The sequence below is a fragment of the Salvelinus fontinalis genome, chromosome 20 (genome assembly GCF_029448725.1).
Source record: "Salvelinus fontinalis isolate EN_2023a chromosome 20, ASM2944872v1, whole genome shotgun sequence".
NCBI lineage: Eukaryota > Metazoa > Chordata > Actinopteri > Salmoniformes > Salmonidae > Salvelinus > Salvelinus fontinalis.
This window is the reverse complement of record NC_074684.1, coordinates 23043425-23062855: the sequence shown is the minus strand read 5'-3', so window position 1 is coordinate 23062855 and position 19431 is coordinate 23043425. Positions and strand designations below refer to the sequence as shown.

General features: G+C 42.5%; 1 protein-coding gene across 21 annotated transcripts in view; it reads right to left on the bottom strand.

The window, feature by feature from the left end:
- The window catches only part of LOC129817527 (receptor-type tyrosine-protein phosphatase kappa-like), a 183833-nt gene that overhangs the window by 1598 nt on the left and 162804 nt on the right, over positions 1-19431 (bottom strand). For 3 of the 21 annotated variants that reach the window (XM_055872875.1, XM_055872882.1, XM_055872880.1), the window contains 20 exons: positions 18422-18451; positions 16156-16316; positions 15555-15590; positions 12343-12354; positions 11149-11339; positions 10048-10135; positions 9691-9824; positions 9539-9556; positions 8771-8807; positions 8525-8622; positions 8218-8334; positions 7891-8045; positions 7138-7273; positions 6827-6976; positions 6375-6548; positions 3764-3781; positions 3301-3432; positions 1447-1572; positions 502-665; positions 173-308 (listed from right to left, as the gene is read on the bottom strand). In XM_055872875.1, coding sequence (XP_055728850.1) covers positions 173-308; positions 502-665; positions 1447-1572; positions 3301-3432; positions 3764-3781; positions 6375-6548; positions 6827-6976; positions 7138-7273; positions 7891-8045; positions 8218-8334; positions 8525-8622; positions 8771-8807; positions 9539-9556; positions 9691-9824; positions 10048-10135; positions 11149-11339; positions 12343-12354; positions 15555-15590; positions 16156-16316; positions 18422-18451 — 2113 coding nt within the window. The remainder of the gene's footprint in view (positions 1-172; positions 309-501; positions 666-1446; positions 1573-3300; positions 3433-3763; positions 3782-6374; positions 6549-6826; positions 6977-7137; positions 7274-7890; positions 8046-8217; positions 8335-8524; positions 8623-8770; positions 8808-9538; positions 9557-9690; positions 9825-10047; positions 10136-11148; positions 11340-12342; positions 12355-15554; positions 15591-16155; positions 16317-18421; positions 18452-19431) is intronic. The other 18 variants (XM_055872881.1, XM_055872886.1, XM_055872889.1 and 15 more) reach the window with 16 other exon arrangements.

Below are 19431 nucleotides of genomic sequence, written 5' to 3'. Positions count from 1 at the left end.
CTATCTGTTCTCTAATACCTCCATATTATTACCCGACTTCTCCAGTGAATATCACCAGAAATGAGAGGTGGCGTAGGCCTATGGTGATATATTAGCACCATAATGAGTCAGAGATACGTCTGTCTGAAACTCAGTTTGACTGATCTGGAGTCAGTTAGTTGGCCTGTCTTACCGGGCTGTCCACCATGTTGGGCTTGCTGTTCCTCAGGCTCTTGACTGCATGGAACACGTCCACCACATTCTGCCTCTTGATCATCTCACACACAATGCTGATAGCACAGAACATCCCACTGCGCCCACCTCCGTTTCTACAGCACAGGAACACAAGGGTGGAAGTGTGAGGTTGGCTGGGTGACTTTTCTACTGAACTGCCAAACTTGTGAAATATAATAGGTGGGTGCAGGTGGAAGAGAGATGATCAATTTTTTGTTGTTGAAAGCATGCATGTAGGTGTTAGTGTGTGGGAGTGGGGGTGGTAGTGGAGGGTGTGTGTACACTCACAGGCAGTGGATGATTGTGCGTCCCTCTCCCTCTTCACACTCCTCCTGCCACTTGTCCACCTGCAGTATGAGCTTCAGGAAGGAACGCTTTGATGCTGGGACTTCTCTGTGGGCTGCCCAGCCCAGGTACTGGAACTGCCTCACCATCAGATAGCCCTCCTGAGGCTGTGGGGAACACAGAAGCACACATCAGCAACAGCAGCCATTTTGGCTCTTACTCTCAACTTCATAGCATTATTCTCATCGAACCATCCACGTACTATAACCTTGACTGGTATCCTTACCTTGAGTTGTGTCTGAAGGCCCATAGTGACAAAATTCACAGCCAGGTACTATCATAATTAGCATCCTCCAAATTCAAGCATGTAAACAGACGATTAGATGTTAGCAAAGCTGCATTGCAAGCAGAAACTTTCTCAAAAGCATTTCCAACTAAGTTTGGTGGTTGGATGAGTTTGCAGGAATTTTGTTTACGTGCATAATACTGAAATAGTCGCTGAAATTGTATCACTCAAAACTCTGTTGTTTGCTGTAACATGGACAAAAAAGTTGTATTGTATTCCATTGGGCACACACACACGTGGATTGATTTAGCAGACGTGAACAAACTCACCGGTGGCTTGATGGAACTATCAGAGAATTGGAATTTTCAGATATTACTGCAAAATTAACCACATTCTCACGAGGAAGAAAACATGGACAGGTTCTTCATGAGTATCGACGCTACCAAACTTAGTTTGAAGTGCTTTTGAGGAAGTTTCTGCATCCAATGCAGATTTGCTAACATCGGTCCGTCTGTCAACATTCATGAATTCAGACGATGCTAATTATGCTAGCTCCTGGCTGTGGAAAAAGTAAACAATCGATTATTGTGGATTCTATCACAATTGGCCTTCAGACACAACTGAAGGTAAGGTGAATACATTATGGGATACTAGCTACTTACTCTAGTGAGGTTACATATTCTGAAGAGACGGCTGATGACGTCACAATCCATGGAGCAGGACATGCATTCAACTTGGACAGGACCGTAGCGAAGCATCCCCTCTTCAGGCCAATACTGAGGGCAGCCCTGATTGACAACAACAACCTTAGCAATGACATGTACAGTGGGGCAAAAAAGTATTTAGTCAGCCACCAATTGTGCAAGTTCTCCCACTTAAAAAGATGAGAGAGGCCTGTAATTTTCATCATAGGTACACTTCAACTATGACAGACAAAATGAGAAAAAACATTGTAGGATTTTTAATGAATTTATTTGCAAATTATGGTGGAAAATAAGTATTTGGTCAATAACAAAAGTTTCTCAATACTTTGTTATATACCCTTTGTTGGCAATGACAGAGGTCAAACGTTTTCTGTAAGTCTTCACAACGTTTTCACACACTGTTGCTGGTATTTTGGCCCATTCCTCCATGCAGATCTCCTCTAGAGCAGTGATGTTTTGGGGCTGTTGCTGGGCAACACGGACTTTCAACTCCCTCCAAAGATTTTCTATGGGGTTGAGATCTGGAGACTGGCTAGGCCACTCCAGGACCTTGAAATGCTTCTTACGAAGCCACTCCTTCGTTGCCCGGCCGGTGTCTTTGGGATCATTGTCATGCTGAAAGACCCAGCCACGTTTCATCTTCAATGCCCTTGCTGATGGAAGGAGGTTTTCACTCAAAATCTCACGATACATGGCCCCATTCATTCTTTCCTTTACACGGATCAGTCGTCCTGGTCCCTTTGCAGAAAAACAGCCCCAAAAGCATGATGTTTCAACCCTCATGCTTCACAGTAGGTATGGTGTTCTTTGGATGCAACTCAGCATTCTTTGTCCTCCAAACACGACGAGTTGAGTTTTTACCAAAAAGTTATATTTTGGTTTCATCTGACTATATGACATTCTCCCAATCTTCTTTTGGATCATCCAAATGCTCTCTAGCAAATTTCAGACGGGCCTGGACATGTACTGGCTTAAGCAGGGGGACACGTCTGGCACTGCAGGATTTGAGTCCCAGGCGGCGTAGTGTGTTACTGATGGTAGGCTTTGTTACTTTGGTCCCAGCTCTCTGCAGGTCATTCACTAGGTCCCCCCGTGTGGTTCTGGGATTTTTGCTCACCGTTCTTGTGATCATTTTGACCCCACGGGGTGAGATCTTGCGTGGAGCCCCAGATCGAGGGAGATTATCAGTGGTCTTGTATGTCTTCCATTTCCTAATAATTGCTCCCACAGTTGATTTCTTCAAACCAAGCTGCTTACCTATTGCAGATTCAGTCTTCCCAGCCTGGTGCAGGTCTACAAATCTTTTCTGGTGTCCTTTGACAGCTCTTTGGTCTTGGCCATAGTGGAGTTTGGAGTGTGACTGTTTGAGGTTGTGGACAGGTGTCTTTTATACTGATAACAAGTTCAAACAGGTGCCATTAATACAGGTAACGAGTGGAGGACAGAGGAGCCTCTTAAAGAAGAAGTTACAGGTCTGTGAGAGCCAGAAATCTTGGTTGTTTGTAGGTGACCAAATACTTATTTTCCACCATAATTTGCAAATAAATTCATAAAAAATTCTACAATGTGATTTTCTGGATTTATTTTTCTCATTTTGTCTGTCATAGTTGAAGTGTACCTATGATGAAAATTACAGGCCTCTCATCTTTTTAAGTGGTAGAACTTGCACAATTGGTGGCTGACTAAATACTTTTTTGCCCCACTGTACCTTCACTCAAACCTTAAGAACCGTATTCGAAAATGCACAATAATGACATTTGGAATCAGGGTCCACAGCAGTGAATGCAGGAGGGTGAGGTGGTCAGGTATTACCTGCGCTAGGTCAATCTCATTGAGCATCACCAGGGAAGTACAGCCATAGTCATACACCAGCCTCCAGAAGTCCTTGACTGTGTTGGGCAGAGGGTGCTGGGTTACGATGAAGGCTGCTGGCTGTCTGTAGCTCTAAGGTGGACGAAAGTCAACAAAGAACCATGTAACATCTAATAGCACTGAGTCTGCAGACATACAGAGAACACATACTAGAAAATATGGTACATCTGTCACAATGAACAATGTGTAGATATATGACCATGCAAGGAATGTGGAGAACTTTCACATTTGAATGACAAATGTATTCTGAAAAACAAGGTCAATCCTTGGGGTGGGCATGCTTCTAGCAACCTTATATCAATTCAATGAAGTTATGCTGACATACATCTTAATTAAGCCATGAAACAAATCCAGTATAGTTAGAAGCATTTCATTATTGAGAAGGGAAAAGTACAGAAATTACCTGGTATTCTTCTGACGGCTTAGTTAGAAAAAGTCCAAAAGTTTGTAAAACGTACGAGGAAGTGATTTAAAATTGCCCTCCAAATAAAAAAGCTCATAATCTGGCAAAACTCTGGTTCTCTGTGAACATGAAATACCATCTCCCAAGGTCTATGTCAAGACGTTTTTATTCATCGAGGTTTGTCTCATTCAAATACTAATTTCTAATTTCTATTGGAGTTCTAGCAAGGACTGAGAAGAGGATTTGAATTCAACCTCTTGCATAAAATATACTGTATAACACAGAAGAAAAAAGCATGGTCATGTTTAGTAAGGTCACCAACCACATTATCTCTGCTATATGCAATGTATTGCAAGGAGGGTACAGCTATGGGGTGTCTTCTCATCCTTCTATCAAGTACACATCTATGACAAGATGACTCCCAGAAGATGGATTCACTTTCTGGCACAGATCCTGATATCAAACCAAGATAATCCTGATCCAAGAGTTCTAATAGTGATGTAATATGTTGTAATATGAGGATACGGTTGTAATATGAGGATACGGTCGTAATATGTGGAGACTGTTGTAATATGTGAAAACTGTAGTAATATGTGAAAACTGTTGTAAAGTTACCAGCTGGACTATTGTTTGAACTAATAATAAAATATAATGTGGTTATACACTGCACTTGTTTCACTTACCCCGCTCTTCTATCAGACGGGTCAAACTTATTGGGGGGACATTTGATTTATTTGAAAATCCAAATGATTAAAAGCGCAAGTGTAATTTAGGTCCACATGAATAGCCATCTTGAAGAATAATGTCAGCGTGATATAGTTGAAGAGTTAGATGACCAAACATGTTTTTTTTTAAAGTATTAAAATGTAGCATTTTTTTGGTTATTTTCATTAACATCACTATTTGCAATGCCAGAAAAGAATAGAAGGATTGCCGAAAAATTTACTAAAAGCCTTGAGTACATATTAAAGATACAATGAATATCAGTCCTTCTATATTTTCCAAAAGAGTACAGAAAACAGAAGTATACACCTGGATTTGTCTCTAGCTTTCTGTCTCTAATACACATTCAGATAACATCTCGTTCACTTAGTAAGCCGAGTGAGTGTGTGTGTGTGTTTGCGTGTGTGCATACAGTTGAAGTCGGAAGTTTACATACACTTAGGTTGGAGTCATTAAAACTTGTTTTTAAACCACTCCACAAATTTCTTGTTAACAAACTATAGTTTTGGCAAGTCGGTTAGGACATCTACTTTGTGCATGACACAAGTAATCTTTCCAACAATTGTTAACAGACGGATTATTTTACTTATAATTCACTGTATCACAATTCCAGTAGGTCAGAAGTTTACATACACTAAGTTGACTGTGCCTTTAAACAGCTTCGAAAATTCCAGAAAAGGATGTCATGGCATTAGAAGCTTCTGATAGGCTAATTGACATAATTTGAGTCAATTGGAGGTGTACCTGTGGATGTATTTCAAGGCCTACTTTCAAACTCAGTGCCTCTTTGCTTGACATCATGGGAAAATCTAAAGAAATCAGCCAAGACCTCAGAAAAAAAATTGTAGACCTCCACAAGTCTGGTTCATCCTTGGGAGGATTTTCCAAACGCCTGAAGGTACCACGTTCATCTGTACAAACAATAGTACGCAAGTATAAACACCATGGGACCGCGCAGCCATCATACCGCTCAGGAAGGAGACGCGTTCTGTCTCCTAGAGATGAACGTACTTTGGTGTGAAAAGTGCAAATCAATCCCAGAACAGCAGCAAAGGACCTTGTGAAGATACTGGAGGAAAAAGGTAAAAAGTATCTATATCCACAGTAAAACGAGTCCTATATCAACATTACCTGAAAGGCCGTTCAGTAAGGATGAAGCCACTGCTCCAAAAACCGGCATTAAAAAAGTCAGACTACGCTTTGCAACAGCACATGGGGACAAAGATCGTTTTGGTTTGATCTCAAGACATCAGTCAGGAAGTTAAAGCTTGGTCGCAAATGGGTCTTCCAAATGGACAATGACCCCAAGCATGCTTCCAAAGTTGTGGCAAAATGGCTTAAGGACAACAAAGTCAAGGTGTTGGAGTGGCCATCACAAAGCCCTGACCTCAATCCCATAGAAAATGTGTGGGCAGAACTGAAAAAGCATGTGCGAGCAAGGAAGCCTACAAACCTGACTCAGTTACACCAGCTCTGTCAGGAGGAATGGGCCAAAATTTACCCAATTTATTGTGGGAAGCTTGTGGAAGGCTACCCGAAACGTTTGACCCAAGTTAAACAATTGAAAGGCAATGCTACCAAATACTAATTGAGTGTATGTAAACTTCTGACCCAGTGGGAATGTGATGAAAGAAATAAAAGCTGAAATAAATCACTCTACTATTATTGTGACATTTCACATTCTTAAAATAAAGTGGTGATCCTAACTGACCTAAGACAGGTAATTTTTACTAAGATTAGATTAAATGTCAAGAATTGTGATAAACTGAGTTTAAATGTATTTGGCTAAGGTATGTAAACTTCTGACTTCAACTGTACATGCATGTGTATATGCATTTATATACTATGTCTGTGTGTTTATGCGTGCATGAGGGGAGAGGACACTTACATCCATGAGGGCAGCATTGATGTAGTTACTGCTCTCCCCGTCGATAGTGATGAGGAAGGGCAGACAGCGGTCTGGAGGCAGCATGTCCATGAAGCGGTTCTTCTCGTGGTTCCTGGGGAGCAGGGCGATGCTGCAGTCCTCTGGCTGGGGCTGAGGGGTCACCGAGTTCAGTGTCTGAAAACAACACAAATAACATGAAACCACAAGTCAGGGAACATTGTTTGTCAGGAGACATGGGATATGTCCCAAATGGCACCATATTCCCTTTAGAGTGCACTACTTTTGACCAGAACCCTGGTAGTCCACTCTTTTGGGAATAGGGTGCCATTTGGGACGTAGCCATGATCTATTTCCCTGTTTTGATTGCCGTTTTTTATTGTTGTACGAGACATGAAAGCCTGAGGAGTTAAACAGAACTTTATGCCCCAATAAATATGGAAGGCCTCCGGTACCTGGAATTCATCTTTGAGGTGTGAGGAGTTGCTCTGTGAGTCTATCCTGATCATGTCGTAGTAAGCTGCTTTGTACTCGCAGGCAGGAATGGCCGTCTCGCCACACAGACAGGCCTCTAGGATGGCGTCATGGATGAAGATGTACTGCTCCTGTGGCCGGACCACAGACACACACTCAGCAAAGGGAAGGCACTGCATCTCCAGACAGTCCATACATACAGTAGCATGAAATGCACAGACGGACAGCAATGGTGAATGGTGTTAATGTTAATTGGCGAGGTGTGTGGCGGTGGGGTGGGCCTAGTAGTCACCTCAGTCTGTACCATGTTGATGCGTCTGGAGCGCAGGGCCTTCACACAGTTGTAGATGTCCACCACGCCCTCCCTCTCCGCCATGTCCAGCATGATGTCGATGACGATGTAACAGCCTGTGCGTCCGGCTCCGGCGCTGACCAGGGAGAGAGGGCAGCGAGAGGATCGGAAGGTGAGCATGGCTGCACAGCACTACACTTCAACAGCCTACATATCTAACCATTGTACAGTACACACAACATTGACGCTCAATCCATACACTTCCCCCCCACCCCCCCTCCCCCAATACACGTGTAAATATTGGACTATAAATTGTGTCTCCCTGTATTATACTGATGTTTATTCTATTCTACTGAGCCATTTACTTTATGTTCCTATTCTTATCTTGTATTATTTCTTATTGTTGTTGCATTGTCCAGAAGGAACCTGCAAGTAAGCACTTCATTGGACGATGTATACCATGTGTATCCTGTACATATGACTAATAAAACATGAAACTTGAACTGTGCACAAGACTAAATTGACAAGCGTGTGCATTGTTCAACAACATCCACAACAACCACTTCCTGCCAAGGGGCACGGTGAAATCGTATCTACAGTAGGCTAGCTGTGGTTGATAATATTGAAGCATGCTAGCTAGTCCGGGTGCACACTTCACATGTGAGAGATCAAAGAAAAGTGAATCGGAAGCACCTGTTTTCTCAGAATATCTGGCTGTGAGAGCGTAGAGGAAGTGACGTGTTAGGGGCTTACCTGCAGTGCACCACGATGGGCCCAGCGCTGGGGGGGTTGGAAATCTTGACCCGGCGGATGAAGGAGAGGAGGCCCGTGGCGTGGTAGGGCACTCCGTGGTCAGGCCAGCCAGTGAAATGAAACTGCTTCACCTCGCGCAGCTCGTTAAAGCCTCTCTGATGACAGAGAACATACAGGTTATTAGTTCACAACTGGTCTGGGTTCAGTCTGAATTCCACATTTGTAATATGTGTTGATTTTAAGGGCCAATCAAACAACAACAAAGTGGTGGATGTACCAATCCCAGATTGCCCCTAGGCGTGAGGAGTGGATAAAGGAATGACTCACCCTCTCCAAGGTGAACGTTCTGACCACATATTCAGCAAGGGGCTCCACTTCCACAAACGTCACTTTGAAATCACCATAGACCTCAGCATCATCGGGCCAGTACTTGTAACACTTCACCTACAAGAACATGAGTATTTAATTCATTTAAAACAAAAGACGTCTTTAAATACTACACACACATCAATACACACAATAGATGCCCAGGTATACAGTATGTAAGATTAATATATGAAGACTGATCAAGGGCCTACAGTACATTGGCCTCCTGTGCTTTTGGATCTGACAGTAATATGGCACTATCACCTACCCGTCCAACTTCCACGAGGTTGGTGACCATGACGATACAGGCAGACTGCTCTTGCCAGACCATCCTCCAGAAATCATAGACTGTCTCATGGACAGGCCCTGGACAGGACAACACAAATCCATCCATCAATCAATCAATCAATCAATCAACACAAATAAATACAATATGTGAACTAAATACAATACAATCTGATAACTATATGAGAATCAAATCATTCTTTAGGTGTGGGGGGGTACTTATTCTTACCTTGAGTTGCAATGTAATGACTTGGCCTCTGATACCCCTGAAAAGTGCAACATCACAATGTTAATATCATTGGGTAAGACTTTTATATCGTGTAGCAACAACAGCAGACTACTACATACCACACCGTGCCTCAACCCCAGCTTGGACTACATGAGATCAATCTTCATGAACGTCAATGGCTTTATGTGCTAATATGCACAGAGCTGTTCTCATGTATCCATTAATTCACTAATAGAAACGTTCAATGAGAGCACATTTCCTTGTGCTTTGAGTATCTGTCAATTAAATTGACATTTATTGCTTTGTGAAGCTCAACTCCGGTGTACTTTAATGCCAAGAATGTTTCACTATTGATTACTTCGTAGGAATTCTACATTATTGTAATTGGCTGCTTATTACAAAGTTCCTTTATAGAGTCAATAGGTCTAACACTCCAAACGATCCCTATCAGATTTGATCTGGCTGGGTACAGGCACAGTACGGGAGGCAACAAAAGAAAAACACAGGCGGCCACCATCTTGTAAATACGACAACCATTCCTATCGAGAACAATAGCACACAGATCAGGGATGTACACGTCGGGCATGAGGACATGTGAAATGAGAGAAGCTGATGAACAACAGAATGGCAGGATCAAATCAAAAAGGGGGGAGATGGGAGAACATCTCATGCGTTTCCGTGCAGATGTTGTTAGAAGTAACCAGAGGTGAACGAGGAGGGAGAGTGGGAAACATGAGGTGTGGTGAGGTCCCCTACAGTGATACTTACATCCCTGTACAGCCATATCTACAGCCCAAATCATAGGCAAGAGTGAAAGAAAGCACAACAATGTCAGTGAGTACAAGCACTTTGACTGAAGGAGGGAAATAAAAGCTGTATTCATATTGTTGACAAAGACATGCGTAGAAGGCCTCACATACGAGAGAAGGACGGTTGTGTCGCACACGTTCGCCAATGGAGGAGGCTGCGCCACTTACGTCAATGTAGTTGGCGTTGATGTAGTCAGAGGAAGGGTCGTCTTCCATTGGTTGCAGGATCACTCTAGAATGATCGTCTGTAAAACAACAGGGGTTAATAGGCTGGCTAGTTTCATTGACAGCAAGTCCAATCCAAATTATTCTTCCAAATTTCCTGAGATTAAGAGGAGTCAGGCAAGGATATGATAACATACCGATTTTATGGTTTGCCATTTTAATGAGCTCATTCCTAAAAGAGGACACTAGCCAAAAGGTCATCAACACCTAGAAACTTTTTTAGAAGTTAAATACAAGACTTACATGCAATGATGTTTCCATAGCGGTTCTTGGTTCTGTTAGTGTCTTTCTTTGCCACGTCCCAGGAAGCGGACTGGCCTTCAAAAAAACTCTGCATACCAAACAGAATGGAACAAAGTGAGTGAGGCTGATCAGAAAACACATTTAGCAAGTACGTACAACACTACTGTCTAGACGGTGGGTAAGGCACTGCAATATAATCAAAAGGCAGTTTTCTATTGACTTTTCTTTTGTATGTCTGTCGAAGAACCATCACTTCAAAGCTCGATGTCTGGCCTGTTGGGTCTCAGAAAACAATAGACACACAAGGTAGCAAAAGCGACAAATTCCCTGGCAACAATGTGGCCAATAAAAAAAGGGCTGGAGAGTAAATGCAGTGTGGGGTTTGATGCTCAAAACCTCTACATTTGGTCTTCACCAATGTGATCATTATCTAATACTACAACAGGACGTCACATTTAAACAGACACAATTCCACTTGAATGAACAACAGCACAATTGTGAAGAAATCTATGGGGAGATGACTATCAGAGCTGAGCCATAGAAGTCTTTGCCTGTAACTTTTTTCACAACACTCTAAACTAAGCCTTTGAACTTTCAAAGGCTGCAGAGCAAGAAACTGAACGTCCCTAAACCCCTGCAAGCAGTGTAGAGCGTCTCACTGGCAAACCGCCCGCTGACAGGAAACTCTCTCTGTGCAGGGCTGTGGTCGCCCATCCAGTCTACACAGCGAGCGGTGCAGAACTACGACAGGATGTGACATAATCCCTATTACATTTTAGCTTGTTCTTCACTGAAGGAAAATTGTATTTTTAAGAACCTCCCAAAAATGGAGTTGTATGTTTCATTTGAGCCAGATCAGAATTGTATGAAGTTAAAGGTGTGTTGACGGTTTGAATAGCAAGACTATGAGTAAGACTGTCTTGAGGACCACATTCATTTAGCTAAACTGTATGGTGGCCCTAAGGGTCTGTCACTTAATTTTAAAAGCTACTCTGCCATTTAGGACCACTGTAAATATGTTATGTTATAAGTATAGACTAGAGTCTTAGGGCCTTGTGTTATGTCATGGGTATACTGTAGACTAGAGTCGTGGGGTCTGACCTCATATTCCTCCTTGAAGCCGTAGCTGTCGGAGGTCTTCATCAGGTTTATGTGTTGGAGCAGGTCAGCCACCCTGATGGCTGGGTGCAGCTGACCGGTCTGGTAGGGCGACTCTGTCCCCTCACAGTGGTACCGAGGGACGTCCAGCAGCCGACTGGACTCTGCAGCAGCTGCTGCAGTGTGGTTCTCATCTGTCCAGTGAAATCACAGGCTTGTGAAGGACCATTATCATTCAACATCACAAACACTCACAGAGCACATATCTGACCTGTGTGCAAATCATGACGAATCCTTATTATAACCACATTGGGTGTGCTTCTCACAACATGGTTTTCTTGCAAAAATGGCAATGAACATAGCATTTTCTTTCTGGCAAATAACATGACTCCTGCCAGTACACTATGTATCTAAAGCAACTCCCCAGTGAAACAGCTAAGATGTGAGGGATGTAAGCCACATGGCAACTGGCAGTCACTGACGTGGGGAGTCAGCTTGGTGAGTGGAAAAGACGGAGGTTGATATAGCCGAGGAGTGGTGTGCCTGCCTTTCCTAGCAGACAAACAGACGGACAGACACAGGGGCTTCACTGAGAGGCAGTGTGAGGGTAGGACACTCTCAGGCCTGACAGGCACCATATGTGCCCTTTAATGTCTTATCTGAACCATGTCAAACCCTCAGACACACAGCCATTTAACAGCCTGCCTGGGAGACAGGAGATGAGTGTGTGTGTGTGTGTGTGTGTGTGTGTGTGTGTGTGTGTGTGTGTGTGTGTGTGTGTGTGTGTGTGTGTGTGTGTGTATCTGTGTGAGTGTGGCGCGAGTGTGTGTGGGTGTGCGTGTGGGAAAGTGAGGTGGTTGGCTGTTGAGTCCCAGGTTCTCCTCAGGAAGAATCTACACCCCTCTAAAGCCCAACATGATCTAGCGGCAATCAATCACATGACCTACTGAGCCATGAGCTGTACATCCTTCTTGCTTGGCTAGCTCCTGAGCTACTACCACCCCCCAGATGTAGGTTTAGGGGAACGTTAAGTCACGGTTTAAGGGCCTGTCAGTGGAGGGGAAGTTAGCTACTATTACGGACACACATCCATTTAATGGATAAATCATCCAGTATATGTTTTCTGGCAATCAATTTATTTTCATTTCATTGAGCACTTTGGGACACTTTCCACACACACTGGTCACATGCACTTACCGGTAATTGGCACTTTACAATTAGGACAGCAAGAAAAGAAAAAAACAAGAGCTTTTAGCTAGGTCAACAGTTAGCACACAGGGTTTGTAGTACATATATAATACAAATATATATATGCGCACACACACACACACACACACACACACACACACACACACACACACACACACACACACACACACACACACACACACACACACACACACACACACACAAATAAATATATATACAGTTGATGTTGGCAGTCTACATACACTTAGGTTGCAGTCATTCAAATTCGTTTTTCAACCACTCCACAGATTTCTTGTTAACAAACTATACTTTTGGCAAGTCGGTTAGGACATCTACTTTATGCATGACACAAGTCATTTTTCCAACAATTGTTTACAGACAGATTATTTCACTTATAATTCACTGTATCACAATTCCAGTGGGTCATAAGTTTACATACACTAAGTTGATTGTGCCTTTAAACAACTTCGAAAAATTCCAGAAAATTATGTCATGGCTTTAGAAGCTTCTGATAGGCTAATTGACATAATTTGAGTCAATTGGAGGTGTACCTGTGGATGCATTTCAAGGCCTACCTTCAAACTCAGTGCCTCTTTGCTTGACATCATGGGAAAATCAAAAGAAATCAGCCAAGACCTCAGAAAAGAATTGTAGACCTCCACAAGTCTGGTTCATCCTTAGGAGCAATTTTCAAATGCCTGAAGGAACCACGTTCATCTGTACAAACAATAGTACGCAAGTATAAACACCATGGGACCGTGCAGCCATCATACCGCTCAGGAAGGAAACGCGTTCTGTCTCCTAGATATGACCGTACTTTGGTGCGAAAAGTGCAAATGAATCCCAGAACAACAGCAAAGGACCTTGTGAAGATGCTGGAGGAAACAGGTACAAAAGTATCTATATCCACAGTAAAACGAGTCCTATATCGACACCTAAAAGGCCAGGAAGAAGCCACTGTTCCATAACCGCCATCGAAAAGCAAGACTACGGTTTGCAACTGCACATGGGGACAAAGATCGTACTTTCTGGAGAAATGTCCTCTGGTCTGATGAAACAAAAATAGAACTGTTTGGCCATAATGACCATTGTTATGTTTGGAGGAAAAAGGGTGACGCTTGCAAGCTGAAGAACACCATCCCAACCGTGAAGCACGGGGGTGGCAGCATCATGTTGTGGGGGTGCTTTGCTGAAGGAGAGACTGGTGCACTTCACAAAATAGATGGCATCATGAGGCAGGAAAATGATGTGGATATATTGAAGCAACATCTCAAGACATCAGTCAGGAAGTTAAAGCTTGGTCGCAAATGGGTCTTCCAAATGGACAATGACCCCAAGCATGCTTCCAAAGCTGTGGCAAAATGGCTTAAGGACAACAAAGTCAAGGTATTGAAGTGGCCATCACAAAGCCCTGACCTCAATCCCATAGAACATTTGTGGGCAGAACTGAAAAAGCATGTGCGAGCAAGGAGGCCTACAAACCTGACTCAGTTACACCAGCTCTGACAGGAGGAATGAGCCAAAATTCACCCAACTTATTGTGGGAAGCTTGTGGAAGGCTACCCGACACATTTGACCCAAGTTAAACAATTGAAAGGCAATGCTACCAAATACTAATTGAGTGTATGTAAACTTCTGACCCAGTGGGAATTTGATGAAAGCTGAAATAAATAATTCTCTCTACTATTATTCTGACATTTCACATTCTTAAAATAAAGTGGTGATCCGAACTGACCTAAGTCAGGGAATTTTTACTAGGATTAAATGTCAGGAATTGTGAAAAACTTTGTTTAAATGTATTTGGGTAAGGTGTATGTAAACTTTCGACTTCAACTGTGTGTGTGTGTGTGTGTGTGTTATATTATATATAGTGACGTGACATGACTGGAACGTTAGGGTGGTGGAGGTGATCACCAAACAACGACGACAGATTCGACTATAATACATGACCAACACCCAACACTGACTTTCTTACACATTTGTAAATGACTTTCTAGAGAGCTATGGCGAGACACACAGACACTTCTGCAGTGGGCGGGATCTAAGCTCGTGAGAACTGCTGCACTCTAGTGTAGAGACTATCTAAGCTGACATTTTTACTCATTAGCAAATTTGTACCTCTTAATTCTGCCCTAACATGATAGATTGAGTCACGGCTTGAACTGCACCCTTCACTTCCTATTACCAAGCCCAGCGTCAACACAGAGCTAAAATAAGATATTTTCACAGCAAGCACACTGGCCTGAGGGGGAATTTTAATTCCCCATCAAACTCAGGTTTTCAGTAAGCCGTAAAGACCCTCAGCAGTTGCTTGCTTGTTCTGTCAGTGTGGACTACACCGTATCTAGTGTCACCGTGTCTAACACTTTCCTTCCTGATGCCATGAGTGAACACTCATGGCATCAGGAAGGAACTCCATTACATAGGAACTCCATTACATAGAAACTGTCAGATGTGTTTTTTGACTCTCCACAGACAGTGACAAGTCCCAGAGAGGCTGAGGATGTGGTAAAATGGCACCAGCTCACAAAGTCTGACTCTAAGGACTTACACACAATAACAGGATGACTGGTTTCATTCTATAACAGTGTTATGTAGGAGGTTAATCTTCAGGTTGGGGCTCAGGTGAATGTATCTGTCATATATCAATCTTCACTTGAGTTTGAATTTGTTTTCCCTCTTCATCTCTACACCAATGCCCTGAGCTGGATTTGGAGCTTGTAGACAGTTGTAATGCATTCAGAAGTGTGAGTCTCTGATTGGGGTTTAGCTTCAATTCAACGGCTCATGGGTGGGTCCTAAACCCTGAAGTGTTGCTCATCTGTTCACTGGAGGACTGCCACGTCTCCACTCTACCATGGCTGAGGGCCAAGTGCTTTATACTGGCAGCCAGGGGAAATCTACAATCTGGAAACAATTCCTATTTTATCCCCTTTACTGGATAAGTGAATATGGAGGCCAGTCATTCTGACAGTGATACATTCTCAAGGCTACCATGAATTGTATGTGACTGACTACTCAGACCTAACACAGAGACAATAGTTTACAATGGAACGGCTACAGGTTTACAATGGAATGGCTACAGGTTTACAATGGAACGGCTACAGGTTTACAATGGGCGGCTACAGGACTGTGACAACGACATATGCATGAGGAACACAAGCCATGGCAGGGCAGATGACATAGCACCAGGGCCTCACCTAGCACTGCCGTTGGCACTAGTGGATCATTAGGCACTGTAGGGAAAAAAATCTTATGAGGAACATTCCAGAAGGCTTGAGTAAGCTGCAGCACACTACAGAATGATAAAATACCAGGGTCAAGATGAACAGAGCATAAGAATAGAAGTCATTCTACCAAAATATCCTGCGACAACGGTTCAAATCATTAATGGCATTTATTCAAATGTTGGGAATTTCCTTTTATGCATTTTAAAGTAAAAACATGTAAGGTTTAACTTAAGGCCTCTCTTCAGAGCCTGACTTATAGGACACTTCTCTGTGCTAAGGCCTTTTCCATTGTAAGGCAGAGGGGTTATCTAACTGTCAGAAGGCTGGTGGGAGGAGCTATAAGGGGGCAGGCTCATTGTAATGGAATCAATGGAACAGAGTCAAACACGTTTCCATGTGTTTGGTACCGTTCCATTGACTCCATTCCAGCCATTACAATGAGCCCCTCATCCTATTGCTCCTCTCCCATCAGCCTCTTCTTTTCTCACTGTCGGTAGGCTTTCTCACATGAATCATGTGTCTTTGGAGGGAGGTGTTCCCCAGGGATCTGCGGAGGGACTATTATACTTACATCTGTTGCTGAAGTTGTGGGAGTCCATGAATGTGACGGCCATGGGATCCTCAGTGTGGAGCGTGCTCTGATCAGCATAACTGCGGTCCATGGCATTCACCATGTGAGTCATTTCCTGACGAGTATTCCCAATGGCATCTTTGCGCTTCTTGGCCAGTTTCCTGAAGGATCAAACAAGCAGGTTTAAATATCACAAAAATACCTTGTTTTCAATTATTTACACACAGCAGGTAAGACTAAAGGGAAATAAATGAAAGAGAAAATCGTATCACCATGACAACAGACCATTGGTTTGGCTTCCACATATGGCCTTTTTAAAATTGTGTTTTCATCCAATAATGTGCAAACCCCACAAATACTGTGTTCTTAGGGTCAAGTATCATTAGGTACATACTGTAGCAGAAATATAGGGGAAATCCAAAAGGGTCCAATTTCAAGCATTGAAATCATGCAGTAGTAACTTCTGCTTCGAGGGGGAAAGGCATATGCTTCATGCTAAGGTGAGAGGTAGCCGCATCTCATCCCCAATCTGGGCTCTGACAAGACATTCTGAAAACTGGGGACTCACTGTCTGGTTGATTGTCTCATTATCATTTCCTCTGGACAGGAGTAGATAGGGTTTATAGATTAACGGGATTGATATACCAAATGGTTTGACCGATTTAACTGATTGTGTGCGCACTCCCTCATTGGCCCCTGGTTGAGAAAAACTGATTGAACACCTGCAAGACTGGGAGGCTTTTATTTCAAGGGCAATTACGACTGTGCCGGTTTCTCTACATTTGTATTGTAAAAAGAAGCACTGCGATGAAAACACATACCCACTCTATTCTATTCCTAGTTCCTAATTCCACTTTGCGAGCACCCTAAAGAAAGGTGCTGCAGTACAAATTATCCTCTGATTGCAGTTCGCAGTTAGATGAAAGCATTGAGATGAGGTTATTAAGGAGCCGCTCTAGTGAAATTGAAAGGAGGTCTCTTTGTACTAGAGAAGAGACAGATGGGTGGACAGCAGGAGAAAGATGTCAAATTGTATAATTTCATACAGTTCTAGTAAAATGACAATTATAGGCAGAATATACTCATTTCTGCCCATCATACATTTGAAGTGGGTCCAAAATAGGTATGCACAGCAGGCTCAATTTTATCAAGAGGTGTGAGAAAATGATCCAGTTCCCATGTTGTACCTTTTAAGGACCTTTGATAGTGGCAAACTGTGGGATACCTCTCTTTCCCGTTGGTAAAAACATTGACCATTGACCATTTTAAGGTTCATTATTGGTAACTTTCAGCTGTTCAATTATTCCAATTTAACAGGATATAATTGGCTAAATGTCCCCCAGGGGGGGCTAAGAAATCTGATATCCTAACATTGCTTGAAGGGACTATCCGAAGCCAGCATAAGATGTTCACTGTGCAGCTGATACAGTCTTTCATTTTCATGGGAGAGAGAGAGAGAAAAGTATTCTCAGTCTGGGGGAATAATCTCTGAAATTCTGACAAGACTCATTCACTTGAATTCACTTGAGGTTGAGTGTCAATTCTAGGTATGAAATGAAACATGATTGTGAGAAATACAAAAATGAGAGGAGTGGGGAGGTAAATGCGAGGCCGGTGTAGCATAAAAAAACCACTCACAGAGGCGAGGGTGAAATGGCAAGCATGTCGAATGGGAGAGCATCGGCAGACTTGTCAGGACAACAGATTGGGGAGTTTTATTTTTCAGCCCTTAGCAAGTGGTAAGCACCACAGTGTGGAGATGACTGTCTACTGTCTACAGCAGCATCACAGCAGAAGAACCTACACCAAACCAAAGAGGGAACCTTCTGCAACCAACATTCAGAGCAACCAATTGGAAAGGGCTTATGAAATATAAAAGACATACAACACAAACAGTGTGCACTTGTAGAGGCACACAGTTTACCCCGTATCCTTTCAATGGACAAAGGAGGTCCAGGACATGAAGAGTAATGAAATACATGAGTTACTGACATACATACAACCACATGCACGCAGATTGAATACAGGACACAAAGTGCAGCATTCTTTTTTCAAATAACACCGCTTTTGGTCATCATGACTTTGGTTTGGAGAGTGTTTCGAAGCATGTTTGAGCTGGTCAATGGCAATTGGTTCTGAGCGATATGGGTTTTCACTTGAAAAAAGGATACTGCATCTTTAAAACACTACATAACTAACCAAGGACAAGTGCACTCATTGTATTTTTCTTTTTTTCTGTTTTGTTGTTGTTTGTCTGTTTACTTACAGGTAATATGAGTAAGAATAGTAGCTCCTCCTGGCACGCAAATCAGAGACAGCAGGATGAAGAAATATTGGTGAATGCAAAGTGTGAATCAGTCGGATCAACAAAAGCAGAAAAAAGTGCAAGACAACAAAATTAAATCTCTATCAATTAACTTCATAATGTTAGAATTTCATTTTTACATGCATTAATTCAAATTGAGAAAATTATTTTCATTACAAATACGCAAATAGTTCATCTTTTTGTTCTGGTTGAATTTGGAATTGGGCAGAATCATTAATGTCATGCATTAAATACTGTCTCATTCACATGGACAGTCAGACAGTTTGAAGACTGGACTCACAAAACTATTGTCACCAGATTTAGGCAACAGTGATACATATGAAAAGATAAGTCTTGATAAGCATTGTGGAGAAACACAGCTGCAAAACAAATTGCGCCAAACTAAAGAACAAGCTTCTTGCTACCTGGAAAACAAGCAATGTCATGGACCACCATTTTAAAGATGCAGTATCTTTTATAGGTTCTGTTCAATAAGGGAACCACATATTCATTATTGTATTAGATCAATGAGTTGTGTCTTGCCCATAAGTATTGATCTCCTCAGTAACTAGTGTTTGTAATGTAATCATCAGATATCAACTCACAACTTTCCTAAATGAAGATGAAAATAAAAGTGTAATTGAAGATAATGTGCAAGTAAAATAAAAATAAAAGAAGCATACAAATGTGGCCACTGCGTGTATGTTTTGGCTTCAACCTCCGTTGTTTCCGTGCAAAGCAACTACGAGATTCCAATATCCACTTCATTAACTTGTATTGCTTTGTGTATCATTGAGTTCTACTCTACTTGGTCACCTGATTTTGGAAGAAAAGAAACTCGGTGCAACTAACAAGAGGAAGAGAGATTCAGACACACAGGGTCAGTGTGTGTGAGAGAGAGAAATAGACCTCTAATTATCTCTAGAATAAACCGATAGAGGATGTCTAGTTGATTACTACACCAGGGTGAC